Genomic DNA, 27,854 nt, shown 5'->3' with positions numbered 1-27,854 from the left:
GCCTGTCCTCTCTCTGAAAGGGTAAGAGCGAAATTTTTCCTACCCGGACCCACATGTCAGACCTGTCAAACGGTTAAACCCACACAGAATAGCGACGGAATGGTGCGGAGGGCGCGACAAAGTTCAACGATGGCACAGAGGGAGACTCGAATTTTTTAGTGGCACAGAGGCAGACATCATCTTTTTTAATGACATACAGGTAAAAACCTCTATTTAATCAATACCACTTCTATTACATGCATAAACTGCACAGTTCGATTCATAGTAACAGATTTGAATAGTTCATCAATACCACTTCTAGCATATGTATATACTGCACGGTTCGATTCATAGTAACATGAGAAAGTTTGTCAACCAGTTGCCAGCCAATGGCGCAAACAAGTATGATCTCTAACTGCGTGTTGGTAGCAGCAGGCAAAACATCTTTTCACATTGCAACCAACCAGCGGCAAGCATAGCACAAACAACTTGAAGCAAAGGGATAGGACTAAGCATCCAAACATCAGTCGACATGCTGCAGAATAACACATAATTCGGTTCACTTTTAAACTAAACAGGAGGTTTTATGTCATCTTAACAAACTACTAACTACTACAGAGATCCGGTATAACAACTGGAGAGGCAAGGGGTTACATCCCTTCTAGGCATATCAAAAGTCTACCGCTTACTGAATGAACATCCCAAGGGGATTCAACCGCCTACTTCATATAAGCGGCAGCATCATGAGGCAAAACATAGTCTTCAACTAGATCATTGCTGTCAATAATGAGGTACAAACCTCAAGCGGTCCATTGTCCACCATATCCAGCAGGCTGCGGTGACACCCCCTTTGCAACAGCAGGCTGTGGGTTTGCAGGAGGTGCAGCATAGCCACTCTGAGCTGGTGGCTGGGCAGACTGATCATAAGCTGGTGGATTTGTAGGTGGCTGAGTGTATCCTGGCTGACCGTACCCAGGCTGGCCAGCAGCCGGTGCAGCAGCATATCCAGCCTGGCCACTAGCCGGAGTAGAACCGTATCCTGCCTGTGGGTAGGCATTTCCATAGTTGGGATCTGCTGGAGCACCCTGGTAGCCGTAGTTTGCATTGTTTTGAGCTGCTTGATCACCATATGCTGGTTGGGATTGAGGATACTGTGCATAGCCACCTTGCTGTGCGCCTTGTTGAGCATACCCTGGCCCTGCTGGTGCACTCTGACCATATGTTGCTGGCGCTTGTGCACCTTGCTGTGGGTAACTCTGCTGAGAATACCCATCAGGTCCAGTCGTTGGCCCATATGTCTGACCATAAGCAGGAGGCTGCTGAGATGGTGGGCCATAAGATGTAGGTGGTGGCGCCTGGTAAGTGCCATCTCCGGCTGGTGCACCTCTGGGTGCCCATTGTCCAGGTCCACCATAAGGCCTAGCGTAGGGATCTTGCTGTGGAGGGTAGCCTTGCTGTGGACCTGCTGGAGGCTGTCCATAGTACTGCTGGTTTGGTGCTGGAGCATTGTATCTAGGATCACCATAACCCGGCCCATAGTTCTGTGGAGGTGCAGACTGCGGATACTGAGGTTGTCCATAATTTGGGCCCTGTGATGGCCCATAACTATTGTAGTTTCCAGGCCCAGGAGGGTAATTTGGTGGCTGGCCTTCATATGGTTGAGAACCCTGTTTATAGTAGTCGTAACCGCCACCATGGTGGGAAGCATGGGGTGGAGGGCCCTGCCTCTGATCCCAGCCCATGCCACCTCTTGGTGGTGGCTGCTGCGGGTAGCCACCATAAGGTTGGGAGTATGGCATGTTCTGAGGTGGAGGCCCTCTTGGTGGATATCCATATCCAGGCTGGGGTTGAGAACGTGGGCCCCACTGAGAAGCTGCACCATGACCCTGAGGGCGGTAGTTTTGCTGACCATATCCACCAGATTGAGCCCCATGTCTTGAAAATGTCTGTTTAAGAAGGAACGTTAGAAACAAAACAAGAACACTAAATGACAAAAACAAAATACTAAATAGTACAATTACAAATTACAAATATAACACAGAAGAATAAAGGCATTTTTGTAAGATAATTAAAAAGGATGACCAGTGTTTCACTTCATACTTGCAGCATACCAACAATAACAAAATAAGCCTGCATATAAGCTATGGCACCATGATTCACTAAAAACATAATTTATGCTTAAGCATTCACAAACATTGTTAGATAAAAGGATTCTAATTAATACTGGCATTTCACAACCTCCTTCAGACATCTAAACAAGAATTTTTAAAAGGACCAGGGGGTCTGAACAATAGACAAACACAAAATATCAATGTGATGAATGCATATATCAACAGAACCATCACCTTTAGCAGAGCCAATGGGTAAGTAAGAAGTAAATGGGATTACAGTTGCACGTTATGACATCATCACATAACCATGGTGATATTACATGCAGCAATTCAAAAACAAGAAACATAGCAAAATTGCATGCATAGCTCACATATATGATTTAACTCCAACAATATAGGCTGTCAGCCAACTTGAATATTCTAGTTGGAAAGCTAACACATCAAATAACTGACGTATGTGATGCGAGAAAACTTGCTGCTTTTTCAGCTATTGCAAATTAGTGGCAACAATTTAGTTCAGCAAACCTAGACATGGTGATGCAGTATCCTTGTCATGGCAATGAAACATTTGGTGCAGTCTCCCAATGCCACATTGTTTTTTTTTTCTTTCCATTTCAGCAATAAGCAGCCTTACCAGTTACCAACTACACAAACCATGCAAGGGCAAGGGATAATGGTCAATATCCCTCTTCTGTGCATGTAATGGATGAAGGATGTGGAGCCCATGATGAAAGCCTAGCTGTATCTGCATTAGGATACCCAACCAACTCCAAATTGGCACCTTCAAACAAAATAAATCATGGAAACTGGAAGCGAGAGGAACCTTGATGAGTCAGTTCTGACTTCTTATGTAGGAAACATAATCAGATCTCATCTAGCAGTAAGCAGTTACCAAAACTCAAAAGACTAGCCGACTAAAGATTGAAACTAGTACCACAGTAATTGTTCATTGATCATGTGACAGCACCAAGGTTTTAACGATCAAGTACTGAAGTCCAACCACACTATCATACACGAAGGTAAGTTCTGCTTCTATACGAACTATGAAGAACTATCAAGCCACCGAGACTAGACTACCTTTTTATGTCAACGTGAATATATCTCACAAATCCTCAAAAGCTATCCATTGCAGAGTCAAATCATTTATTCTAACTTCATTCATAGTTAACATTGATGATCATGCACACCATGTTCCATATTGTTAATCCATGAATGAACAACATTTTCATGGGAAACTAAACATATGCATCATTTGTAATTTAAGACAATGCAAAAACCTTAAAATTCATGGACATGGAATAAATTTTGCCATTGAAAAGGCAGCAAGGCAAGATACTGAATTATATGGAAGATGACAAATATTCCCACAAAAAAATAATTGACCACGAGGAGATTATAACTCATGAAATATTATAGACAAATTATTCTGTATAAATTAAGTATTAATATAACCATACATAATACTCTCAAGGATGTGGCATCTCATTGACTTAGCAACAAAGACACTAAAACTTATCACCAATTAAGAAGAACTTACCTTCCAGTCCAATTAGGCACTGCTATATTTCAAGATCGGTACTTCATACAAGGCCCATTGTAGAAAAGACATTAGTTTATACACTTAAGATTAATAAGCGAGGAAAAATCCAGCACCCCCTTGACACAGTAAAATTGTGTTTCATTCAACAAAATACATTTGCATTGAAGCGTTTTTGTGTAAAAGAAATTTACTTCAAGTTTATAAGATGCGGAGATGAAAACTATTAAAAATGAAATGAACAAATGCTGGAACCAGTTCTAGAAGGTATCAATAAAATAACATCTACACAAACCATAAGAGGGCACAGATTTAATTAAGCTGATTGAAAGAAATCACAGGTTTACTCAACAAGAACCAAAAAACACCTTCTATATTTCTAAGACCTCTATTATCAGGGAGAACAGGAAAACATATTGGATTATACCAATCATATAATACGAAGATAGTAAGGTCATGCTAGAGACAATAGGTTCGATAATACACACCATGATTCCAGAGCAGGTAACAGAAATTCAGTTTCAATGAAAAAATAATCACAGCATGAATAGAATGGAAACGCATAAAGTAGGAATTTAGCATCTCATCATCATATAACATCGCCCAGTTCTTCACAGCATGATTGAATTGCACAATCATTGGGTGATCACAGCATCATCTAATATCACTAGTTATTTACAGCATGAAGGAACAGTTGAAAGCGAAACACAGAATCACATTACCTGACTCATAGCTTGCTTAATCATATCTTTTGCCGCTTCTATCTGCTTCTTATTCCCAGTAATACGTACAGTTCTTTCTGTCAATGTAACACCTTCCGGAGGATGTTGGGGAATCAACTACATGAACATTTATGATCACACTCAAGTCTCAGTTGATGTAAGCATCAGCCATTACAGCGTAACAAGTAACCTTCTCTACCTGAATACGAGCACCAGACCTAGTTTGGAGGGTTTTAATGGTCTCGCCGCCTTTTCCGATAATTAAACCGACCTATAGGTCAAAGCAAACGGTTAAATAAATAAAATGTTATGGCTCCTTGCATTTTAAAGGAAAGGTTGCTTCGTTGCCAACATTGAAAAGGAAATGCCAACCTTATTATCAGGGACTAGCATCTCAAACTGCTCAGAGCCTGACTGTCCAGACCCAAAACCTCTAGCGATCAGAGCAGGCGAACCACCAGCATCAGCCTGAAGTGGAAGTAATAAAGAATGTCACAAGTTTAAGTTGCTTGGATGAAAATACAGCTCAAACTAGCATGGAAATCACGGCTAATTATAGCACGTGGAATACCTCAGCTATAACATTCTTAATCAGCCGCTCGGCCTTGTCGATACTCTCAAGGGTTCCAACTAGTTCAACAGAACGAGTTGGGGCATTTGCATCTGCCTCAGCATCCTTTGTGATTTGGATCTTCGCGCCCGAGTTCATTTGCAAGTTTCTGATTGTTTCCCCAGATTTTCCTATTAGGACTCCGACCTGCATGAATTTTCATGGCTAGCATTAGCAAACCACAAGTCCTAATGTCTGCACTCATTAATAACTTTCCGTGGTTTTCGTCCTGAATTTTACGCAGCTTCATAGAGGCCATGTATAAATAGTTACAAAATGTTCTGCAGATTTCTACATGAAACCAAACAGGTTGCCATATTTGCCCCATGCCAGTAATTATACCTTGTTATTGGGCACGTTGATTATCCGAGACGTCTCCTGTCCTGGCGCGCCACCACCTTCTTGCGGCGGGGCTTCAGTCACTGCTGCTTCTGCGGCAGGCTTCTCCCCAGAGCCCATCTGCGAATCCTCGGTAGGAGGAACCTTGCCATTCACAGCATCAACAGATGCCTCAGCAGGGGCAGCGTCACTGTTCTCTGTAGCTACCGGCTCATCGACCTTCGCGGAGGACTCGTTGCTCTGCACGACACCTGATTCAAAGAGAGAACACAATCAGATCACACGGAGCATAAACCCTTCGAGGATTATTCAAGCACCGAATGAATTAGAAAACACACAAGCATCATCCCCTCTGAGACGCAAAACCCTATGCGCAAACAGACGCGGGGAAGGAGGGAGAAGATCCACCTTCGCCGTCGCCTTCCACGCGGGGCCGCTTGGCGTCCTCGCCGCCGCCGTTCGCGTCGGGGGCGGCGTCGACCTCCTCGAGCTTCCTCTTGTGCTCGCCCTCGCCCTCGGCGGCCGGGGCCGCGGCCGCGGCGGGCTCGGCCTCTTCCAGCGTGGATGCGCCGACCGCGGGGGCCGTCTGCTCCTCCACGGGGGCGACTACCTCCGGCGGCGGCGCCGCCGCGTCCGACTCCGCCATGGGGGGGACGAGGGGATTAGGGTTTGAGAGGTTTTCGCCTCCGATTTTTTTTTTTTTTACACACGGGTGCGGAGGCGCCGCTTTGTGTGGGGTTGGAAGAGAGAGCTCGTGTCTTTGCCTTCTCCGCTTTATAGAGGGAACACCTAGGCGTATTTTGCGGTTGCGGTGTTTGTAATACGTGTATGAGGGAGAGAGGCGTATTTCAGTTTTCTTGCGCGAAGTGAATTCGAAGGCGTATTTTGTCTCTAACTGCAAACGAAGGAACGGACACGTAACACTGGATGCAATATGGAGTTTGCTAGGATTGCTTGATGCATATGGCTAGAATACACCTATTTTGTATTTGTAGCCCGTGCCTTTTTTCCAAGTAGTATTTCCTAAGAACTAAGAAGAGAGGCGTGTTAGATTGTTGGTGCAAAACTAAAATGGACATATAAAGTTGTATTTTTTTAGATAATGGAATGAAATAGCATCCCGGCCTTTACTCGAAAGAGCTACAGCCAATTATTACAAACTAGCACTCTGTAAGAGTGAAGTTCAAATAGAAGCAAACACACCAACCAAACTAGACAAAATAACATTATTCCAGTCTATTGGTAAATCTCCATCCATGATTGGTAAACAGTTGCATAACCGTCGTTTCAACCTTACGACATGCAACAATTAAGAAATCTGTATAAAGTTGTATGCATGTGGAGATATTGTTAGCATGAAGCCTTGTGCGATTGAGCATTTATATTCACGAGCCAGTGTTAAAAACAGATGAATGAGAGTTTTTTTCAATGATAATTGAAAAAATAAACTCCTTATGAAGTCACAAATATGTATAGGTTTATTGTTCATTGACCTAATTGGCATACATGATAGCCTAATAAATGAGGCGTACACGCTATATTGCTGTCTAAACAGTATTTCAATAACAATTAAAATAACTCGCATAAAATATACTTATCTTAATACCAACATGGAAAGAAACCGTATAAACGTGCAACCATAAGAAAATAAATAAAAATACTTATATATTATCAGTATAAATGCATACTCCTATTTGCCCGCATAATATTCTCTAGCCCTCTTAACTTTTATTTTCCATATACCTTTATATATTGAACACGAAAAATAGACAACATGCTGTTTTTTCCTCTGTAAGCATTGTTGGAGATGGCTTTTTCTCTCTATTCAAAACAAACGTAAATGGCTTCCAAGCTTATTCAAACATTTCAAAACATACAATTCTTTCGTGTACGTAAGATCCAGCATTTAGTTTTACAACTCGAATACAAGACACTTTCAGGAAAAAAAATCATAGTTTCAGGCCAATTAGTAGTTGCACAACAGCTATAAGCAAGATAATTTACTTTATGACATGGTCGGTGTTGTATAGTACTAGGAATACTAGTTTATTTTAGCAGTTCATATATACTAGGCCTAGTTCTTCTCTTCAACTTCAAACTACAACTATCTCGTTTTTATTTACACGCTTTTCAAACTATTAAATGATATGTTTTTTTAAAAAGTTTCTATATATAAGTTGTTTAAAAAATTTAAATAAAATCATTTTCAAGTTTATAATTATTAATAATTAATTAATCATATAATAATGAGTTTTTTCGTTTTACGTGCGCCGAAAATCAATCACAAAACCTAAGTCATACAGAACGCAGCCAGAAATACGTTTCGCGACCTGGAAAGCGTATTCGGTCCACCTGCTCGTCAAGTGCGTGTTCCAACCGCTGGTCTTGGGGTGGCCTGACACGACACGACACGAGACGAAGCAGAGTTGAGTTTTGGAGAAGAAGGAACCATCTGGATTCCCCTCGCGAACGGCACATTCCCTTCCCTTCCCACCCACGGCGAGGCGCGGGCCCCACCTCGCCGCCTCCTCCGTTGCCGGCGATCCCGGCACATGGAGTCCCCCGCGGCGCGTGGCGCCCTCGGGGACGACGCGTCGGGGGCGTCCACGAGCCAGGCGGCCCCCGGGGCCGTGGATGGCGGCGCGTCGCCGGACTCTCTGCGGAACACGCCCTCCAACATCGCGAGGCTGGAGGACGCCATCGAGCACTGCGCCGCCCGCCGCAAGTACCTCGCCCGCACCAAGAGCCCCTCCGACGGCGAGGATGTCCGCTGGTACTTCTGCAAGCTGCCCCTCGCCGACAAAGGTGCGTGCATCCGCTCACCTCTCAGACTCGTCTGCTTCGGAATGCTACACCCAGTGCCACCAATTTAACCGTCCGATTCAGTCACTCGTGGTTAATCAGCGGTAGCTAGAATGTAGGTTTGATGTGTGAGACTGTTGCTGATTTGAATCTACTAATTGATAGGGTAGTGTGGTTTAGACAAGTGTTCACATGCATGCGCTATTGAATTCGCTGATTGAACTCGCCATTCGAAGCAATGCTCATTTACATTAGATTCATATTTGACCGTGGCATGTCTTCATACTTCAGAACTGCTGTGCTCAATTAAATTGATCATCGGTTTGGACTTCAAACTTATGAAGCGTGTGATAAATGTCTTACTGATCTTATGTTTTGTGCAATTCGCTGTTGATGCAGCGCTCTCTGCTTCAGTTCCACGGACAGAGATAGTGGGAAAAGGGGACTACTTCCGGTTCAGCATGAGAGACTCTCTTGCATTGGAGGCGTCCTTCTTGGAGGTTCTCTCTTTAACACCATTGTCAATGGCTTAGTGTTTACTCATTTTAGTCATTTATATGGTAAGACTGGACTGTAGTAACAGTAATAGAAACAATCCGCTTGAAAAGCGATATTACTAGACAATCTAGTTCCAAGAGAGCTGTACTAGTCCCTCTACAATATAAGGGGGATTATATCCTCTCTCACTCTTTTTAAACCACTTAACTTCAGGATCACAATACTGGTTTACTGGTTTGTAGAGGGAGGAAGCTCTGCTTGCATACTGGTGGAGAGAGTACGCCGAGTGCAGCGAAGGGCCAAAAGGTTCCTTAGTTGCAGCTGATGCTTCAGATTCTAAAAGTCTGTATAAGGTGGAGGAAGAACGGGTTGGGGTTCCTGTGAAAGGCGGACTTTATGAGGTTTGTATTTTTTGTCTTGTAGTTTGTTCACAACTGGATTCACGACGCATGAGTTTTGTTAGTTATTCGCCGAAGCAAAGCTATTTATACATATTTACATTCTTCTTGTTATTCTTTAGTGGACACTGTACTTGTTATTGTTGATCTAGTAGAAGTAAGATTGTGGACTAAGTGAATTTTTTTAGCTCTGTCACACACCTGTAATACTGTATAACTTTTCTGTTCTTTTTTACTACTAGCATGCTAGATATTGAATATGTCTTTGTTATAAGAACATACACTGTTGCAGGTCGATTTAATGAGACGTCATTGCTTCCCTGTGTACTGGAATGGGGAGAACAGGCGTGTCTTGAGGGGCCACTGGTTTGCTCGCAAAGGAGGGCTTGATTGGATCCCCTTGCGTGAAGATGTTTCTGAACAACTTGAGCTAGCATATAATTGTCAGGTAAAAAGATGCCATGAGAAAATTTTCGCTATCATCTTTCTTGTACTATTAGAAAGCCATTTCATGGAATGCCAATTTGCTATCACTACAAATACACTTGTTCTAGAAAAAGATACCACACTTTCTTCTCCAGTCGAATACTGTAAATGCATTCAATGAGATGAAGATAATCATCACTTGAATTTAGGTATGTATGCCATGGTATGATCTGCGGTGTGGATATACCATCTTTTGCTTTTATCATGTTCTTGAGTTAGTTTTGGTTCCTATCATACTCCCCTCTTTGATTTCCATGCCCATAAAGCAGTTGAACATCCTGTTTTGTTGTAAAAAAAATTAGGTATGGCATCGCCGTAAATTTCAACCTTCAGGCTTATTTGCAGCACGTGTTGATCTCCAAGGAAGCACCCCGGTATGTGATATACTGTTGTAACAGCATGACTTGCTCAGAAAAGAGAGAATGGCAACTTAGGACAAGGCTGAATAATCTGTGCAGGACTTGCATGCTCTTTTTACTGGAGAGGATGATACCTGGGAAGCTTGGCTGGTCTTTGATACTGGTCCTAAGCTAGGTGGCAACACAATCAAATTAAGGCGTGGGTTTTCATCTTCTGGATCAGCGAAGCCTACACAGGTCAGCTGCCCTGTTGAATGTTGATGCTTTTGCCATGTTTCAGTATTTTATTTTTTGTACCTACTATTTTCATCTGTTGTGCATGAATGACTGAGAGAATGTACAAATTGAGGTTGGATCTTGATTCTTTTACAAACACTAAATGGGAACTTCTGTGTGGACTGCAATAGAGCTATAGAGGCATGATTGAAAACTAATTGCAGCCATATCCTATTGAGAATTTAATCTGATAGTGCTATCTTGCTACTCCTGAGGTAAACTGTACAAAGTCAATATGTAACATCATTTTTTACAACCAGCTGAAGGCCAACAATGTGACAAACTATTCTAGCACGTTATTGCATTATTTTTTTGCATTTAAAAAAAAATCAAATGGTACCCTCGTGCTATTTTTTTTGTGAGAAACATTTGGTAAATAATTGAATTAGTTAGGAGTTGAACTTGCTTGGTACTCAATAGTTTTTGCTTCTAATTTTGAAGTGCAATATAGAGTGGCGGAGCCATGTACAAAACTGTGGGATCAGCTTGACCCCACAGCTTTTTTGCAAACACCCTTGTGAGTCTCTCTTTTTACATGTAAGTCCATTGAAATTTATAAAAATGACCCCACTATTATATGATGCAACGGTATTTGACCCCACAGGGTAAAAGTTCTGGCTCCGCCAGCTATTACGAGTCTAGATTGAGAACTTGTAAACTTTTATGTTCTTTCTGCTGTCTGCCTTTAACCATGTCATTCTACATTCACTTTTTGCTTGGTACAAATTGTTGTCTGATTTTTTTTTTGTCAGGATGAGTTGCGTCAGCAAAAAGAAGAGGAAATGGATGATTACTGTTCTCAGGTATTTGTTGTTTTAGGCATTATGGCATTTGCTCTCTTCCTCGGTGGCTAGAAATGGGACTGAAATCATTGAGATACTTCGAAAGCTATAGTCTTTGCATTATTATGTTTCCAGCAAAAGATCCAGATAAACATGTCTATTAAAGGAAAGCATTCCTGGTATTTTGTTCCAGTTATATGAATTTCACATTGCATTTGTTGGCGCCCTTCATGTTACCAAAGTTCCAGTTAAATATACAATCAAGAATGTTAACAGGTGGTTGAAGTACATGCATGGCAAACAAAAGGGATGCAAACATTATGCACTGGACATGATGCATACACAGCTGTACAGAATTGTGCTTGAATAGAGTACTATATTCTGATTATTTGAATTGCCTAGCCTTATCAACCCATCTTACATCTATGAATATGATTTTAACATTTGCATCAATGCAACAAAACCAATGAACCCAAACACACACACCTCATCCCCACACACAAAATAAACATTTATGTACATAAAAGTTCTCATCCATAATCTACAAGGTTGGCAAATTGATTATTTGTTGTGGTTGTCTCTTGGTAGGTTCCAGTTGGTCATCTAGTATTTATGGTTCATGGCATTGGCCAGAGGTTGGAGAAAGCTAATCTTGTTGATGATGTTGTTGATTTCCGCCGTGTAACTGCTAATTTAGCTGAAAGATACTTAACTCCTTATCAAAGAAGTACCCAGAGGGTTCTGTTTATTCCTTGTCAGGTAAGAACTCAAAGTTACTCATGCCATAGACTCATTTTGGTTGAAATGTATGTCATTCTTGTGCCTCATTTCAGATAAGAAAAATACTTGTTCTTGCTTTAGCATGATAAAGCAAGCCTTTAACTCCATATTCAGGCATGCTGAATTGACATATGCTTGGTCTTGTTTTGAACTACTTTACCATACGTTACAACCACATTAACTTGACAGTCTTTACTTTTGAATGGTGACCATTGAGCAAAAGCGAGAGATGCAAATGGTAGTTTTGAATTTTGGCCATTGATCAGGAAAGTGAGATATATTTATTACTATCAGAAAAGTGAGTTGACATATGCTTGGTCTCGTTTTGAACTACTTTACCATACGCTATAACCACAATAACTTGACAGTCTTTATTTTGAATGGTGGCCATTGAACAAAAGCGAGAGATGCAAATTGTAGTTTTGAATTTTGGTCATTGATCAGAAAAGTGAGATATATTTTACTATCAAATGCTCACGGGCACCACAATTTATTTGTACACTTGTGCACACATGTCATGATCTTTATTGCATCTGAACTCAGTTGTTAAGTTAGCCAGAAATTTCTTTTATGTATCTAGTTATAATAAAAGCATGTTTTTCAGATTAAAATACCATCATATGGCACCTGGCATCTAGCTGCATCTCCATAATTACCGGCAACTTGAGTTTTTAACCCTGATGTTTTATTGCAGTGGAGAAAGAGCCTAAAGCTCAGTGGTGAACAATCGGTTGAGAAAATCACTTTGGATGGAGTTAAAGGTCTTCGTGTAGCATTAGGTGCCACAGTTCATGATGTTCTGTATTACATGAGTCCTATATACTGTCAGCACATAATTGACTCGGTATGTTGCTTTATTGTAACACTGCTTTTAGCCATTTCTGTAGTTTCGTTGATAGTATTTCGGTGTTTTAGGTTTTCTTAGTAGTCCTTTTTCAAGCATTATGAGTATATTTGCTGTTCTAGCATCCGGCTTCAAATAAATGCTGCATAAAAACATGCATTAAAGCCCACATGTTGGGTGGGAACATAATAGGTGAACTAGAGTACACTGTCATGGAGTTGTGGAACTAATAGATTGCTGATGAATTTTCTAGTAAGATTTCAGAAATGAATCAAACACTGTGTTCCTTTTCTCATATGGGAAGTTGTTACTTTTCTATCTAATATTACAAAGAGGGAGGTTGTCCAGCTACTTCTCTGCCTAAATAATATCCACATTCCAAACCCCACTTCTCAGAAAAAAATGAAATGAATAACTACCCCTGTCACCTACCTCCCACCAATTAAGCATTTTCTGGTGAACTTCTCTGCATATACCCTCCCAATATATGTAGTCCAATGATTCTGTACACATTAATACACTATAGTAAAACATATCGTATTATGTTGCATGGCATGGGCATTTGGCTTGATGGAAAACTCAGTTAGGTTAGCAATCATCATTCGTTCCTTAATTGGAAACAAATCAGCTTACTGAAATATTTACTGCTTTTGACACATATCCTTTATTAATTGATAAATATGTGAATGTTAAATTGAATGTTTGATGCCCCTGCTGTTGACATTGCTGTTTATCCATATGATCTGAAGTGAACATTGCCAACATCCAGTTCTACTCAGTCATCCCATCTGCCTGTTCCAATTTCCTTCTTTTCCCTTAAGTGCATATTACTATGTTAGGAGCCTTGTGGGCCTGTATGTAATAGTGGGATTTCTCTATGCATTTTTATGGTTTAATTTAAATTTGAAGAAAAAAGTAAAGTCTAATGACTTGGATGGTTCAGATTCACCCTTTCCGAAAAATACGCTAAATAATTATGTGCCATTTCCTGTACTGTTCGAAAATTTTGATCGTAATGACTGGAAGCATATTTTTTACTCGTTATATAAAATTGAGGATTTAAGTCTGCAACAGGTCTCAAACCAGTTGAACCAGTTGTACACGAAGTTTATCAAGAGAAATCCTGGTTATAGTGGAAAGGTTTGCACACATCACCCTTCGGAAATATCTTTAGGAGTGCACTTGCATTTCTGCTAATGGTTAAACAAAAAAACTTATGTGTTCCTTTCTTGTTTTTGCAGGTTTCAATATATGGGCACTCGTTAGGAAGTGTTCTATCTTATGACATACTTTGCCACCAAGAATCTTCTTCTGCACCATTTCCAGTAGATTATATGAATATGGAAGTTTCTTCTGATGAAGGTCACATAGCAAAATCGCCTGACACAGTTACTGCACATGAATCAGTCATGAAGGAGCAAGATACATCTTCCATTTCTGGGCATTCTTGTGCTGATAATGTAAATGATGTAGTTGATGAAGGGAGCACCAGAACTGGCCCTTCATGTACAGAGGACACCACCCTCCCAACATGTGCACTTGAAAATTCACCGAAACTTACCACAGATGCACTACCTACAGCAGTAGATGGAGAACAAATTGAAGTCGAAAAACAGGTCGACAATCATAAAATTGCATGCAGTGAAGAAGGGGACAATTCATCTGTAAGAGCAAAAGACATTGACAGTTGTATCATTTCAAGATCTGCTGAGGGAGTCCATGCGGATGTCCCTGACAAAGATACATTGATATCATCATTGAAAGAAGAGGTGTGGCATTATCAAATTTATCTAACTTATAATGTACCTGCCATCTTCTATTCATCTATCTTGATAAGCAAGCTAAATGTTGGTTGCCTTGGGAGAAATGGTCAACAGTAATGTATAAAATAGAATGCAAGAACTCATTGCAACACCCTAACTGATAGTGTTATCTTGAAGCAAAGTAACAGTGAGAGATAAACTTGCATATCAAATTGATCCCTGCACTTCTGCCCTTACTGTAGGTGGAACGCCTTAAAGCTAGATTAGCACAACTTGAACAACATAATGATTTGGTGACTGAAAGCAGTGCTGAGTCTCATCAAGGTGATTGTTTGTGTTTGGTCTGTTATATTCGAATATTCAATACACCTGCACTTCCTTAAGGTTTATTTGCATGTTTATATCAGGTAAAAGTGCCACTCATGCAGTGAACCTATCATCAGGCAAAAACCGCATAGGGCAAGGAAGCACGAGTGAGTCCTACACACCACACATCAGATACACTAAACTAAATTTTAAGGTAGTCTGTCCTAAATCAATATCCAATAATCTATTTACTTGTACATCATTATGCTGCTTACACCATTTTTGGCTATTCAGGTTGACACATTCTATGCTGTTGGATCCCCCTTAGGAGTTTTCTTGTCCCTGCGGAATGTTCGCATTGGTATTGGTATGTTAACTTTGACAATACTTCTGCTTATATGCAGTTTTTTCTGGACTAGCAACCAACCTTTTGTGATGTCTGCTTTGGTTTACATTTACACAAACTCAGATACCATTTTATAGTCCTTCTCTAGTCTACATAATATTTCTTAGTGCTCATACCCTGTTCCTTTTACGACTAATACAAGGCTTTTAGAAATTATTGAGATGCAGATTTAAATGTTAGTACAAGATCATCTGTGCTCTGTTCAGGAGGCATAAAAACTGCCCAGTAAAATGGCTGAAAATCGGCTTGCTAGAATCGTTAACACCTTTTATCTCATTCTCATCATGTACTGAGCTGTCTTGGATTTGCAATGCCTAGTAGTTTCAGAACTTCTTCATTTTGGATGAACAAGAAATATGAAAATCTGATTTTATCTTTTGAAATAGATAAAGTGGCCTGCCGCTCCTACTTGATTGTCACATGTTCATTTAGTTTCCCTATGTAGCATTTTTTCCCCTGGCAACTGGCCAGTGCTTTGACTAGTGGATTCATGATCTGTTATCATTCCTGGCAATTGACAGTTGATTATTTGCTATGTTATTTCTGAAGTTTGTAATCTCTTCTAAAGGCAGGGGGCAAGATTATTGGCAAAATGAGAACATAGTTGAAGAGATGCCATGCTGCCGTCAGATGTTCAACATTTTTCATCCCTTTGATCCTGTAGCATACAGGTTTGCAGCTTTCGTACATATATTAATGATGTTTTCATCACTTCTCTTTATGTACTGGAGAAGACTGTCCTTATCTGTTGCAAAGCGAGGAGCATGTCTCATGAATCTAAGTTGGCTTTTATACAGGATTGAACCACTTGTATGTGAAGATTACATAAGCAAGCGCCCTGTAATTGTACCCTACCATAGAGGGGGAAAGAGGATACATGTAGGAGTGCAGGTGAGTGATTCAGTATATTCTTGGACACCTTTTAGGCGAGTGTGTCTGTTATAGTAAATTACTCTTGTTTATCTGATTTATCTGATTTAGGTTGACATGTCATGCAGGAATTCACTGAAGATATTGCTGCAAGGTCTCAAGCTGTTGCTCGCCAGTTCAAGTCACTGAAGGTAAGGTTTGCTCTTTGGTGATGGTAATATGAGACATGGCTGAATTTAGGCGGGCCTTGGTACATAGACACTTTGTTACCTGTGAATGATCTAGAAACATAGCTGCTCACGTAGCTCTTTCTTAATGAGTTGGGACTTTAATCTCCTTTTTTGTGTTTAGGTTAAAGCAGTAGCTGCTTTGCTATCACTGAGCAGAAATGACACGGACGGTATGCATATAGTAGATTTTTTTGTCTTCTACACATTGCAAGTCACAAAAAACAATGCTCTGAGTATGTTTTTGGTTGTTCAGAGGACGTTGACAGCAATAATGAGAAAGAGAAGTCATATGGTTACATGATGATGGAAAGGCTGACAGGTTCACCAGATGGTCGGATTGACCATGTACTTCAGGTTATTAAACTTTTCCTATTAAAGCAAGTTCAATTTCACTCCCTGCTGGTGTATGTATAGGCATTGAAATTGTGTACTCTGCTTTGGATGTGAAAAGTACTGTACATTGCTTTTGACATGAATGGTGAGAGCTTAAATCATTCTAACCAATATAATTGATTAATTTAACACCCTAAATTAGCTTCAAGGTTAATCTTCACAAGAGAGTTAAACCCATAAACTCTGAAGTTGGTTAAATTTTGGCTCATAAAAGAGCACATAAATCCAAGATGTTAAATACTATTAAATGCACTTCTATACCAAATGAGTGAGGACATGATTTAAAATATGCCTAATTTGTTCAGTAACCCTTTAGCTAACCTATCTTAACCAACTACTGTGGCCTAAAAGAACTGACAGTGGAAATCATATAACCACTGGCTAAGCTTTGAATTGGCTGGTTCCCCTGTCTCCGCTGGTTTAGTGGTTACTGTGTCAGGACTGCGAACCCTTTTGCCAACATGACCAATTCCCTTGCCCCCCCCCCCCCTTTTTTTTTCTGGCTTATTGTATATTATTTATGTCAGTACAAATATGTTGTAGCTTACAGTCCGAATCATTTGATTTCAGGAGAAAACATTTCAACACCCATACTTATCTGCCCTGGGATCTCATACGTAAGTTCCATAATCAATCCTGTTGTTTGCTAATTGTTTAACATGCCTGTTCACCATTTAACTGGCCTGTGGGTTTATTCTTGTAGCAATTATTGGCGAGATCATGATACTGCTCTTTTCATTCTCAAACATCTGTACCGTGATATACCTGAAGAACCTCCAACTGATGATCCTGAAAGGATGCCTATTCGACTGTTTTATGTGAGGGATCCAATTGCTGAAGAGACTCCCTTGACGTTTTCAGATAATTCATTAGTTAAGGAATTCTCAAGAAAAGTGAGAACTTATTCAAGAAAATCTGAGAACGATTCAAGCTGCGAATCTTCCTGATGGTATGGATGAGCAATTGTATTCTTTTCATTCTCTTTTCAGGCGTGTTGATATGGTCATGCTGATCTTTTGGCAGGTTGGCTGGAACCTGCTTAATTTTGCATCTCTTGATGAATGATACTAAATCACAATGCGACATCTCTTTCTTTTCTGCAGGATATGCTATGATAATCTCACTGAGAGGGTAGATTCTAGACATGGAGGAACACTTAGATAAAGAGATGCGTGGTTCATAGTTCATACTTGACCACAGAATCGGAGCACCCGGGTGAATGTTGTACATAAAATCTGCCCGGTTGCCGTGCAACTTTTGTATCTAAACTAAAGAAAATGTAATGTTGTACATGTACAAATAAGGCTATATAGGAAATGGAAAAAGAAAAGAGATTAGTTTTGACCAATTGGCAGGGGAGTCCACCCAAGCGTACAATGCTTTAGCATAGAAATTTCACAGGAAACGGGCTAATTAGTTTTGCATCAATGTCTGAAAGAAACCCAATGTCCCATCGAACTGGAAATCAGTTTATGTGTTGCAAGTTTAATTTGGTAAGTTTTAACTAAAAATTGTTGAAAAGATATGCTTTATACTGGTCATTGGTCACTGTACGCAAAAGTAGGAAAAGTTAGAAGAGCTTTTTTGAGTATCAAATACTACCTCATGAACAACAGTAAGCTGAGGCTCTGTTTAGATTCCACACTAACATTTTACATCTTGTCACATTGAACGTTTGACACCTATATGAAACATTAAATATAGCCTTAAAAAAATAACTAGTTATAACTAGTTATACAAATTGCGACTAATTTGCAATACGAATCTTTTAAGCCTAATTTCTCCATGATTTGACAATGACGGATTAATTAGGCTTAATAATTTGTTTCGCGGTTTACCGACGGATCTGTAATTAGTTTTTTAATTAGTACCGAACACCCCATATTACACCCTATATAATTCCTGATGTGACATATTAAAACTTTACACCCATGTTCTAAACACCCCAACTGCTTGGCATCTAAAAGCAGCATCTATGAAGACAGATATGTACATGATTTTGCCTCGTCTTAACTAGAAGACGCAAGTTAACAATATTCTGGGTTTATTTGACGCGATTAATTTGCATTTTGCAGTCTAAATTTGACCATCTCTTTTCATCGCAGAAGAGTTGGGATCAGGATTCATGTGAGTAGTGGCACCCACGCATAACGCGTTCTTCCCCCTTTGAAGGAAGGGAGGCGCCGGCCAGACGCAATAATTTCGCAGCCTCATTAATTGCATGATCCGATAAGAGCAAGTTCAATAGTATAGCCCACTACAACCTTCAATTCATCTATAGCCAATCTAATAACCGATTTATATAATAGTTGCTTACTATACTATTAATATATGATCCCACCTGTCATATACACACTGCGTCTTAAAGTCCGTGCTGCAGCTGGATATAGATATATAGTCCGCTGCTCTTCTCTTTCATCTTTTGTTTTATTAAAATATGTTTAAAGTTGGCTAATAGACTCCTATTGTAACTGCTCTAATAGATCGAGAGCGACGAAGACGGCTTAGCAGCATCACATGATCGATTGATCACAACTTCACATGTCGTTACATGCATACGGCCGGCGACGGCGAGCCGGGGCTGGACGGCATCGCCGCCACGCGTCCCGGCGCGCCGCCACGAGAGTAGCGTGTCGACATTGACCACCACATCACAAATAGTCGATGGAGATATCCACTTGATTGCCAAGCTGCCACGAGAGCCTCAGTTAGTTGGGATTCCTTTGAGTCGTTTTTGCTGCTACTCCATTGGCATCCCGTTAGACATCACTTAATTTAACGAGAATCCATACGGCGTAATACTAAGGCCACGTTCGATATTAAATGTTTATTAGCATAATTAAATTTTAATTATTACAATTAAAAAACAAATTTATTGACATTTTAAAGTAACGATTATATAAAATGTTTTCACTCAAAAATATATCGTTTAGCAATTTAAAAAGTACACTAACGAAAACCGGAATAAAATTTGTATCTCGATAAAAAAGGGACCTAACTAGTGTCTATTTATTTTGCCTTAAGTGGGCAGTAGGTTACTACTTCCTTCATCCTAAATTACTTGTCTTTTAAGATTGTTTGGTATATTCTAAGGTTTGAAAAAAAGTTCAAAAAGACTATAATACCCTTATAAAGTAATTTATGGATGAGGATAGATGGGTGGTTGAGGGGGAGAATGGAGAGAAATTTGAATAAGATGTGATTAATGTGATAAGTAGTACTGTTAGTGATAAGTATTATGGGACAAAATTTAAATGGTAGGAAGACAACTAATATTAATATGGGACGGAGTACAATTTTAGATAAATAGAGCTGATACCGTTTTAGAGGTCTACTATCCTCTTTCATTGTCTTTTTGTTGGTTGGTTTTTATTAACGATGGTTTGGTTGTGAGGTGTTGGAGTTCTTTTTTTGTTAGCTCAATAGTGTTATTAAAAGGTGTGAGGCTTAATATTCCTGACGATGTTTGTGTTTTTTTAAAAAAAAATCTATTTTGAAAGGGAGGATACGGCCTGCTGTCGGATACATATACAGTACTCCGGTCAGCTGTATCAAAAGAAGTCGTACGTGGACATATGTGTGAGCGATTGATGGAGACTGCTAGATGCAAACGTGTCCAAACTGCCATGATTTACTCTGCTTAATTACGCCGTTGCTTATAAAAGGCCTTGGCCTTGGGTCACATTATCTACTACTACTACTACTACTAGTATCTTGACCCTGCATCGATCTTGAGCTCCAGCTTCATCTTCTCCCGGTGATAATGTCCAAGCTAGTCTCAGCTGGTTGGTCTCTTGATCTCGCCATGGATGCCTACCTGCACACCCTGCAACTGGTACGTACTACATAGCATTTGCAAATGCAACCAAAGACAATTTAGCTTGATCAATACTTTCTCCGTTTCATAATATAAGTTTTTTTATCCGTTTCATAATATAAGTCTTTTAGTATTACCCATATTTATATATATATTAATAAATTTAGACATAAGTTTTATTAACATATATATATATATATATATATATATATATATGAATATGAGCAACGTTAGAAAATTTTATATTAAGAAACGAAAGGAGTATTTATTTATGTGTAAATAAACTAATTGAATTTTTGTTAATAATTTCAGTGCAAGGAGCAGCAGCAAGATGATGCTAGTGGCAGTGGCATGGTGATGGAGCCGAGGAGCATGGAGTACATCGCCGCGCTGGCCGCCGGCAACCAGGCGCGCCACCTCCTCGACGTCGCCTCCTCCGCCGGCGGCGGCGGCGCTTCGTCGTCGTCGTCGTCATCCCCGGCCACGGCTGTCGCGCTCGCCATCGCCGCCGCGCGGACGGGAGGCCGCCTGGTCTGCGTCCGCGACGACCAGCAAGGCCTCGACGGCGTCAGGCGCCACCTCCGCCGCCTCGGCCTGGCGACCTCCGCGGTGGACTTCCAGCTCGCGCCGTCGCCGTCGGCGGCCGTCCGGCGGCTGCGCCGCGTCGACTTCGCCGTCGTGGACGCCGGCGTGGAGCGCTGCGGCGAGGTGCTCGGGGCCGTGGACGTGGACCCCATGGGTGCCATCGTCGTGGTCACCAACGTCTTCCAAGAAGAGAGGACGAGCTGGAGCTCGAGGTCTGGCCATGGCGATGGCAGTAGGGTTTGCAGCTATGGGCAGGTGGTAGGGAAGGGCAGGTCGATGGTGTTGCCGATCGGCCATGGCGGCATGGAGGTGACGAAGCTAGGGCTAGGCCGTAGGGTAGGAGGAGGGGGGTTGATTGGGGCCCACTTGCAGTGGCAGAGGCAGCAGATGAAGAAGCTTGTGAGCACACCCAAGAGGACTTTCTTGGTTTGTGATGGATCATCTTGACTTCTCGAGATAATTAGCTCATCTCATTAATTAATTTCTAGTTTAACCTTCTTTTTTTTTTTGCCCTTTCTTGGGAGAGATTCATCAGAAATATGGTAGCCAAAACTATAAACTTGTATGTCAATCGAAAAAGAATAGATGATTGGCATGCAATAGATGATGACAAAGTGGGATCAGAATGTGTTAATGATAAATCGGCATAGCCATTTCTGGCTATACGTCTAGATAAGTAGTAGTTGTTCAGAAGAGTAGTAGATATTTTGGTTGGAACAGGAGTACAAACTTTCCTGTGTAGTTGATCAATCTGGTTTTATGGGGATACCACATACTAGGAGCACGTTGCAAAATGATGTTAAGCTGTATTTAGATGATGAAAAAGTTGAAAAGTTGAGAGAAAGTTGGTAGTTTGGAGAAAAAAGTTAATAGTTTATGTGTGTAGGAAAGTTTTCGATGTGATGGAAAGTTAGAAATTTGGGGGAACTAAACACGGCCTTATTGCGTTAGACAGTGTAATTATAATTATCTCAGGACTGCCATGAAATTCTCATATCCCGATTTCAAGGGTCGCCATGACGAAAAGCATCGGAGCAGATGAAGCTTTGTTATCTGGTACAACATGCAGGGCAATATCGAATTTTACAACCATTCAAAACAATCATAATGTCAGGGTTAATAGCATATACAAAGCAAAATCCCATTGAATAGGTAAGTTGCTACCAATGGACAACCTATACAAGAACAAAGATATCCTTCAAAAAAGAAAACAGAACCAAAAGTTACACCATCTCAACAACAAAACACCCAACCCATCGCTCACAACATTTGTATGACATGAGCACAATCTCAATTTGACTATAAACAATACATAGGGCCACCCAAGAGCCAACAACAACAATATGAGGAGCCAAGCCGATGCCTGAAGGAATCAGAGGAGATGCTTAATGTATACCTACAAAAAATTCTGAGAAGGTCATCTCCTTGCTGAATTCCCGTGCCTTTGGCTGCGAAAGTAGCTGAGAAGAGCCTGTGCCTGTAAGACCAAGCAGCATGTTCAAAACATTGTGACTAAAATGTCTGGCTTTCGCATAAATGTTCAGGATGTGCTTAGCTGCATTTCTAATTGAAAGAGGAAATGATGAGAAATGGCTAACCTTCTCTCTTGCCCGTGGCGTGCCTGACTGTGACAATGCAACTAGAGGAGGCACAGCACCCTCTTGAAGAACTATACTGCAAAATCTGCTGCTGTTTGTACATAGCTGAAGCAACGCTGCAGCCGCATTTTCCTTCCCCCTTGCTGAACCGAGTTCAACAACTTCAACAAGGGCTGGAATACCACGCGCTTGACCAATTGCTGTCCTCCCTTCTGGTATGGTAGCAAGGTTTGCCAAAACAGCCACAGCTTTGTCAACCATTCCAGCAGCAGGGTCCATAAGTTCAACTAGGTACTTCACAGCGTCAGCCTGCACAATACGCGCCTTGTTCTCATGTAATATGGATAAATTAAACAATGCAGTAGCTGCATCTTTCTTTCCTCGAGGGGTCCCATTTCCTAGTAAGTCGACGAGAGGTTTGATGGCACCGGATCTTCCAATCCTCACTTTGTTTTCTTCAATAACCGAGAGACTGAATAATGTAGCCGCTGAATTCTCCTTGGCTTCAGGGTTCCCAGTCTCAAGGACATGGATGAGGGGGTCAACAGCATCAGCATTTGCAATGGCAATCTTATTATTATCATTGATTGACAAATTCAGAAGGGCTGTCACGGCATGCTCTTGGGTTTTGGAATCTGGCGAATGAAGAAGACCAACCAGCAAGTTTATAGCTCCACAGTTTGCAATGATGATCCTGTTCTCCATGTTGTGCTTAGCTAAAAGGCGGATATCTGATGTCGCTGATCTTTGAACATCTACAGAATCACTTCTTAAATCATCAACTAACTTGCGGACCTGATTCTCGATGGCGGAAAGATCACTCCGTGTATCCATGGATGAGGAAGATATTATTCTGGGGAAACCCCTTTCAGATGGTCGCCGAACAAATTGGCCTCTACTACGAACATCAGCCAATCTAGAAGGGATTAGATGCTCCCTCTGAGGAGCAGAAGATGCTGAAGGCCCATCTGTAACTTCTCCAGATGCATCACTACTGTAATTTGTCCTTTCGCTTGGCCCATTGTCACATTCTGCATCAAGTTGACCGCTATTTGGAAGGCTACCATTCACCGAAGAACTACCCACACGGTCATGTGAATCCCTGTCCAAATTAGATGCTTGAAATGCTTCCTCAATTGACTGTTCTGAAGTTTGACCGATAGAACCAGCATTTCTTTCTTCCAGACTAGACTCTCTTGTTTCAGAACCTGCAAGAGATAACCTTGAAACATCTGATGCAGAACCATTAGCATTTTCTGAAGATTGCTTAATGGAGGCTTCATGACCAGCACGGTTCACATGCGCATGAGAATTCTGATGGACTACACTGTGTGGAGGAGATGCTCTATTCAAGCTTCTCATATAAAGGTCAGCTTCCGGGGACCCAGGAATATTACCCTTAGCAGCGACAGTAGGATGTAGAGGGCTGCTTCCTGTGGTGCTCGAATCCTGGAGAGCAGACGCAGCCAAAGGGAAGTTCAATTTCAAGGATTTCATAGGATCAGGAAGCCTAATGTTGTGTGATTCGCACCAATTAGCTATCAAAGCTTTCACGGTGTAATTTGGAATTAAATTGGAGTGACCAAGTCTTTGGCGTGTCTTCGGGCAGATAGTAAAACCCTCATCAAGCCATAACTTGATATAAACCCGCTCATATGTCTGACCAGATGCTACAATAACAGGATCTGACATCAGCTCTAGGGACAGTGGGCAGCAAAAATCTGCAGGAATGGGCACCCCATTGATGCTAAGCAGTTGTGTTTCCCTCAGAAGGTGGTCATGCATATAGTTGACCAGGGGGATCATCTTGTCAGCCAGATCCATTTCTTCACGGTTCTCACTCCGCATTGCCCTTGCTCTGAGATTCTCAAGGGAAACAGCTTCCATGTACAATTCCAGGTTAGTTGACAAACTCAATGAACTAGATAGTCTCGACAGATTCTCAGGACTTGTTGTGTCCGTCTCAACTAGCTCCAATGAAGACTCCTTTACCAGATCAAACATGTTTTCATAATTTATGTCTTGGAGTTTCTACATGAAATACAAAAAGAAATAAAGATGAGCTGGATCCAGAACAGCAACTAAGGTCTGAAATTGACAATAGTTAAAAACTAACATAGTAGAGAAATGACTGAGTGAAGCATTACCTCAATACATGTGCATGCACGGCCAGTCAAAGAAGGTAATAGAGAGTTAACAAGCTGGCACAGCTGTAGAGAACATCCCTGGATATCTGAGATTACTGATTCAATCTGCCATATCTGTTCAAGGTAGTTAAAGATTACTGGATCAGAATGGTAATATTTGAGTAGTAGCATTAGCTTCTATGTCATTTGTCAAGCTTAAGTTAGCTAATGGGCTATACATTATGATGGGCAAAGAAAACAAAATGTAACATTTAAACGAAGTAATTGCTTGAGCCAGTGATCATAATCAAATTTCGCTTAAAGCAACATGCACTCTCTCAAGACTAAACTCAATATCACTGACAAAAGTACGTGTATAACGTGCGACACGTAAGATTGAACCACCAACAAAAAAGGGGGATAAAGTAGAAGAGTCACGAAACAAATCACGGAAAGTACAACTTGTGCAAGCTCCCGTATAACGAACATCATATGACTTTAGCACAAGAACGGGAGCTATATCCAAAGCAAGAAATGGACCATCACAGGTATGGACTAGGCAGGTACACCCCAAGAACCTTGCAACATTTCAATCAATAATGCGTGCATTGCCCCCAGCAGTTCCAATAGTTTTTATATTTCAAGGCCTCTGAGTTCATGAAGGCAACGTCCATCATCTTTTGAATACAGTATCAATTAACGGAACTTGTGTGATAGGTTGTCTGCTAACCTAAATGCCAACCCAACAATGGACTGATAAACATGAAACTAAAATCTTTTAAAAGATAAAGCATAGAGAGGTGGAAATAGTGATTGACAATACTTCAGTAACTTATTAAGGTAGGGTGAATAAGTGAAAGTGAACATATCAAATTCAGCTCATGAGTACGTACAAAATATATTTTGCTGGTTGTCTGTTGCCAGTTCCCAATAAGCCCTGAAGCTCTGTTAATAGCAGTGCCAAGCTCCCTTAACACCTCATTGAGTTGCTCTTCAGGAGACTCACATAGATCCTCTATGAGAGGGCTCACAATGCTTGAGATATCACACACATTTTGGCAGTACTTCTGAATAGGCTTGGGCCTTGCAGTAGAGCCATCGGAGGTTAAGACAGTGATACGCAAGATACTATTGAGCAGGGTTCTCGGGGAGAAATTTTCCATCAGCCCTGTTTAAGAATCCACATGTGCAAGGGTAAGAATACATGAGCTCAAACCATTCAATATACAAGGTCATCGATATATGTCAGTGACGCAATATGCAGTTGTGTCCGTTAGTACTTAGTATGTGATTTAGTGAAGAATTACAATCCCTGACATGGGTACCATACATACTATTCCAAGTTTCCAACACAGCTAAGGTAGAAGGAAGAAGCATAAGATGTGTTCTTTCACCTGCATATTTGTCTCCTTTTAATGTACTATCACTGTGCATCTGCGCATCTTGGTTGGCATACAATATATTTAAATTAATGTGTTTGGTGGTATAATAATGATGGCACAATGTGGGTTCAGTGCAACCGCTCATCAATACTAGGCGTTATCTGCATGATTGGCACAAATGGGTTTGCATGACGTAGTGAGTTGGTTCCAGAAAGGAAATGCTTTGGAATAGCTTGCGCGCCAACAGAGAATCAGCAAGAAACGCGGCAAATTGACGAATAAATTGGAATAGTACAAAAGAATATTTTGTGATTTCTGCTTTTTGTCATCTTTCCATTTTAGCTCAACTACCTTAATCGCCTGCAGTACATGCTGTACTCAATCATAAAATATCAGTAGTAAGCCAAGGAGTGCCGCTCAATTTGCGCGGGAACATGCAGGATAGGCACCTAGTTCAATCGATAGAATTAGAGAACCCAGCAAGAGAGCCCAAGGCGAAGGGGAAATGCCCAATGGAACTGAACTAAAATGGATACTGAAATAAGACTTCCCGTGGTGCATGATGAAGGAACAGAAATCAAACAAACATTCTCGCAGCAGAATAGCAGACTGAGTACAAACAATTATAGCTTGCCATTTGAAGCAGGAACATCTAGTAAAAGTGTAAAACGAAGGAAGCAATAATACTAGTAATCCTTCACATAGAACAGAAATGGCAAGGTAATAATGCATGAGAAACGAGCAAGCAGAGCGAGTTGAAATAAATCTGTTAGACGGACGCATTAGGAAAGCCATAAGAAGCTTTGAAGGCCGCCCCCTTGATAAGAAGAAGATTCCTGCGACGGCAGCGGCAGCATACAAAACAGGGGGATGGATTGCACGGTCGGGGTTAGCGGTAGGAGACGAGGTGAGCAGCCGATGAGGAATCGAGGGCAGAAATGGCGGTGGTGCTGGTGGTCGCAGCGCCGGGCGGAGATCCGGGGGGCGGAATTCGCAGCCCGCACGTCGCAGCGCAGAGGCCTAGCAGCATACGAAGCGCCCCGCCGCGGTGCGGTGCGGCGTGGCATGGTCAAACCCTAGGTGGAGGACGACGACGACGACGACGACGACGACGAGGTATACCTCTACCTACTCGAGCGCAAGGCGGGCCGGTGCCGTGGATTGCGGCCACGAGAATACGAGATAGAGAGTGCGTTGCTGACCTTGAGGCGTCCACGGCGGCGGCGAGGCGGCGGAGGAGGAGAGATCGGGATCGAGGAGGCAGGAGGGAGGAGGCGAGGCGAGAGGGGATCTCTCTCTCTCTCTCTCTCTCTCTTCTCTTTCTGTTTCTCGCGAGTCGCGACGCCGCGAAGGAGACGCGCGGGGGGGCGGGGGTTGTGGTTCGGGTCGGACTGGACCGGACCGGACCGGACGAGTCATGTTGGGCCGGGTCGCAAAGGTGGTGCGGCGCAAAGCGCGTGTCATGTTGCGGTTGCGGTTGCAGACGCGGTCACGGCGACCGGACCACTTGTGCTGGAGTAATACACTAGTCGCTTCCTTCTTCGATTAATTTCGTCCGTGTGTTTGACATTTGACACGGTCAATTCCTCATCAACCTCCTCCCTTGCTAATCAACCCAATAACTTAGGTCGCCTTCGAGATTAGCTCAGGGCACGTAAAACAAAAATATAGGGCCTGTTCACTTTTTCAACCTTACCGAGTTTTAACAAAGTTGTCAAAAAAAATAACTATATTTAGTTTGCTGTCAAATTTTAGTAACTATATAAGAAATCCTGCCAAAAATTGGTAAGGTTTTTTTTGCCATCAAAGTGAATAGGCCCGTAGATATTACTAGTATATACTACCCCTTCCAAAA

At 41.5% G+C, this 27,854-nt stretch overlaps 4 protein-coding genes across 5 annotated transcripts; 2 read left to right on the top strand and 2 right to left on the bottom strand.

Moving 5' to 3' along the window:
* Nucleotides 1–463: 463 nt before the first annotated feature.
* Nucleotides 464–6,029, bottom strand: LOC127782161 (uncharacterized). The gene is made up of 7 exons (XM_052309237.1): nucleotides 5,707–6,029; nucleotides 5,302–5,549; nucleotides 4,921–5,106; nucleotides 4,722–4,817; nucleotides 4,549–4,620; nucleotides 4,350–4,466; nucleotides 464–1,925 (listed from the first exon to the last, which is right to left on the bottom strand). Exons 1-7 carry the CDS (start codon nucleotides 5,942–5,944, stop codon nucleotides 780–782), a joined length of 2,103 nt encoding a protein of 700 aa, XP_052165197.1. The 5' UTR covers nucleotides 5,945–6,029; the 3' UTR covers nucleotides 464–779.
* A 1,677-nt stretch (nucleotides 6,030–7,706) lies between these two features.
* Nucleotides 7,707–18,213, top strand: LOC127782160 (phospholipase SGR2). 2 transcript variants are annotated; one of them, XM_052309236.1, is made up of 22 exons: nucleotides 7,707–8,103; nucleotides 8,500–8,600; nucleotides 8,841–8,999; nucleotides 9,289–9,444; nucleotides 9,785–9,856; nucleotides 9,941–10,078; nucleotides 10,870–10,920; nucleotides 11,488–11,658; nucleotides 12,374–12,523; nucleotides 13,598–13,663; nucleotides 13,765–14,292; nucleotides 14,529–14,610; nucleotides 14,694–14,806; nucleotides 14,887–14,959; nucleotides 15,567–15,669; nucleotides 15,796–15,889; nucleotides 15,997–16,059; nucleotides 16,220–16,268; nucleotides 16,352–16,452; nucleotides 17,062–17,108; nucleotides 17,195–17,440; nucleotides 17,515–18,213. In XM_052309236.1, the coding sequence occupies exons 1-21, from the start codon at nucleotides 7,851–7,853 to the stop codon at nucleotides 17,436–17,438; spliced, it is 2,814 nt and encodes a 937-aa protein (XP_052165196.1). In that variant the 5' UTR covers nucleotides 7,707–7,850; the 3' UTR covers nucleotides 17,439–17,440; nucleotides 17,515–18,213. The 2 variants fall into 2 exon arrangements, with proteins under 2 accessions (XP_052165196.1, XP_052165195.1); XM_052309235.1 differs by having other exon boundaries at nucleotides 17,595–18,207.
* Nucleotides 18,214–20,081: 1,868 nt separating this feature from the next.
* LOC127782131 (uncharacterized) lies at nucleotides 20,082–21,391 on the top strand. The gene is made up of 2 exons (XM_052309203.1): nucleotides 20,082–20,326; nucleotides 20,621–21,391. The coding sequence occupies exons 1-2, from the start codon at nucleotides 20,255–20,257 to the stop codon at nucleotides 21,338–21,340; spliced, it is 792 nt and encodes a 263-aa protein (XP_052165163.1). The 5' UTR covers nucleotides 20,082–20,254; the 3' UTR covers nucleotides 21,341–21,391.
* A 547-nt stretch (nucleotides 21,392–21,938) lies between these two features.
* LOC127782130 (U-box domain-containing protein 4) lies at nucleotides 21,939–27,334 on the bottom strand. Its single transcript, XM_052309202.1, has 5 exons — nucleotides 27,202–27,334; nucleotides 25,511–25,785; nucleotides 24,639–24,752; nucleotides 22,492–24,522; nucleotides 21,939–22,370 (listed from the first exon to the last, which is right to left on the bottom strand). The coding sequence occupies exons 2-5, from the start codon at nucleotides 25,778–25,780 to the stop codon at nucleotides 22,311–22,313; spliced, it is 2,475 nt and encodes an 824-aa protein (XP_052165162.1). The 5' UTR covers nucleotides 25,781–25,785; nucleotides 27,202–27,334; the 3' UTR covers nucleotides 21,939–22,310.
* Between the last annotated feature and the right edge of the window lie 520 nt (nucleotides 27,335–27,854).

This window comes from Oryza glaberrima, chromosome 8, assembly GCF_000147395.1.
Source record: "Oryza glaberrima chromosome 8, OglaRS2, whole genome shotgun sequence".
Classification (NCBI taxonomy): Eukaryota; Viridiplantae; Streptophyta; class Magnoliopsida; order Poales; family Poaceae; genus Oryza; species Oryza glaberrima.
The sequence above is the reverse complement of the archived record's forward strand: the minus strand, read 5'-3'. Positions and strand labels throughout refer to the sequence as shown.

What these genes read in the sequence shown, in the direction of transcription:
- LOC127782161 (XM_052309237.1), bottom strand. Translation starts at nt 5,944, where the DNA reads ATGGCGGAGTCGGACGCGGCGGCGCCGCCGCCGGAGGTAGTCGCCCCC. An exon ending in TCAACGTGCCCAATAACAAG is followed by an intron (nt 5,107 to 5,301) that starts GTATAATTACTG and finishes AAATTCATGCAG; the next exon opens with GTCGGAGTCCTAATAGGAAA. An exon ending in TTAAGAATGTTATAGCTGAG is followed by an intron (nt 4,818 to 4,920) that starts GTATTCCACGTG and finishes CTTCCACTTCAG; the next exon opens with GCTGATGCTGGTGGTTCGCC.
- LOC127782160 (XM_052309236.1), top strand. Translation starts at nt 7,851, where the DNA reads ATGGAGTCCCCCGCGGCGCGTGGCGCCCTCGGGGACGACGCGTCGGGG. An exon ending in CAGTGCTGAGTCTCATCAAG is followed by an intron (nt 14,611 to 14,693) that starts GTGATTGTTTGT and finishes TGTTTATATCAG; the next exon opens with GTAAAAGTGCCACTCATGCA. An exon ending in TCTGCCCTGGGATCTCATAC is followed by an intron (nt 17,109 to 17,194) that starts GTAAGTTCCATA and finishes TTATTCTTGTAG; the next exon opens with CAATTATTGGCGAGATCATG.
- LOC127782131 (XM_052309203.1), top strand. Translation starts at nt 20,255, where the DNA reads ATGTCCAAGCTAGTCTCAGCTGGTTGGTCTCTTGATCTCGCCATGGAT. An exon ending in ACCTGCACACCCTGCAACTG is followed by an intron (nt 20,327 to 20,620) that starts GTACGTACTACA and finishes TAATAATTTCAG; the next exon opens with TGCAAGGAGCAGCAGCAAGA.
- LOC127782130 (XM_052309202.1), bottom strand. Translation starts at nt 25,780, where the DNA reads ATGGAAAATTTCTCCCCGAGAACCCTGCTCAATAGTATCTTGCGTATC. An exon ending in CAACCAGCAAAATATATTTT is followed by an intron (nt 24,753 to 25,510) that starts GTACGTACTCAT and finishes TACCTTGAACAG; the next exon opens with ATATGGCAGATTGAATCAGT. An exon ending in GTGCATGCACATGTATTGAG is followed by an intron (nt 24,523 to 24,638) that starts GTAATGCTTCAC and finishes TATTTCATGTAG; the next exon opens with AAACTCCAAGACATAAATTA.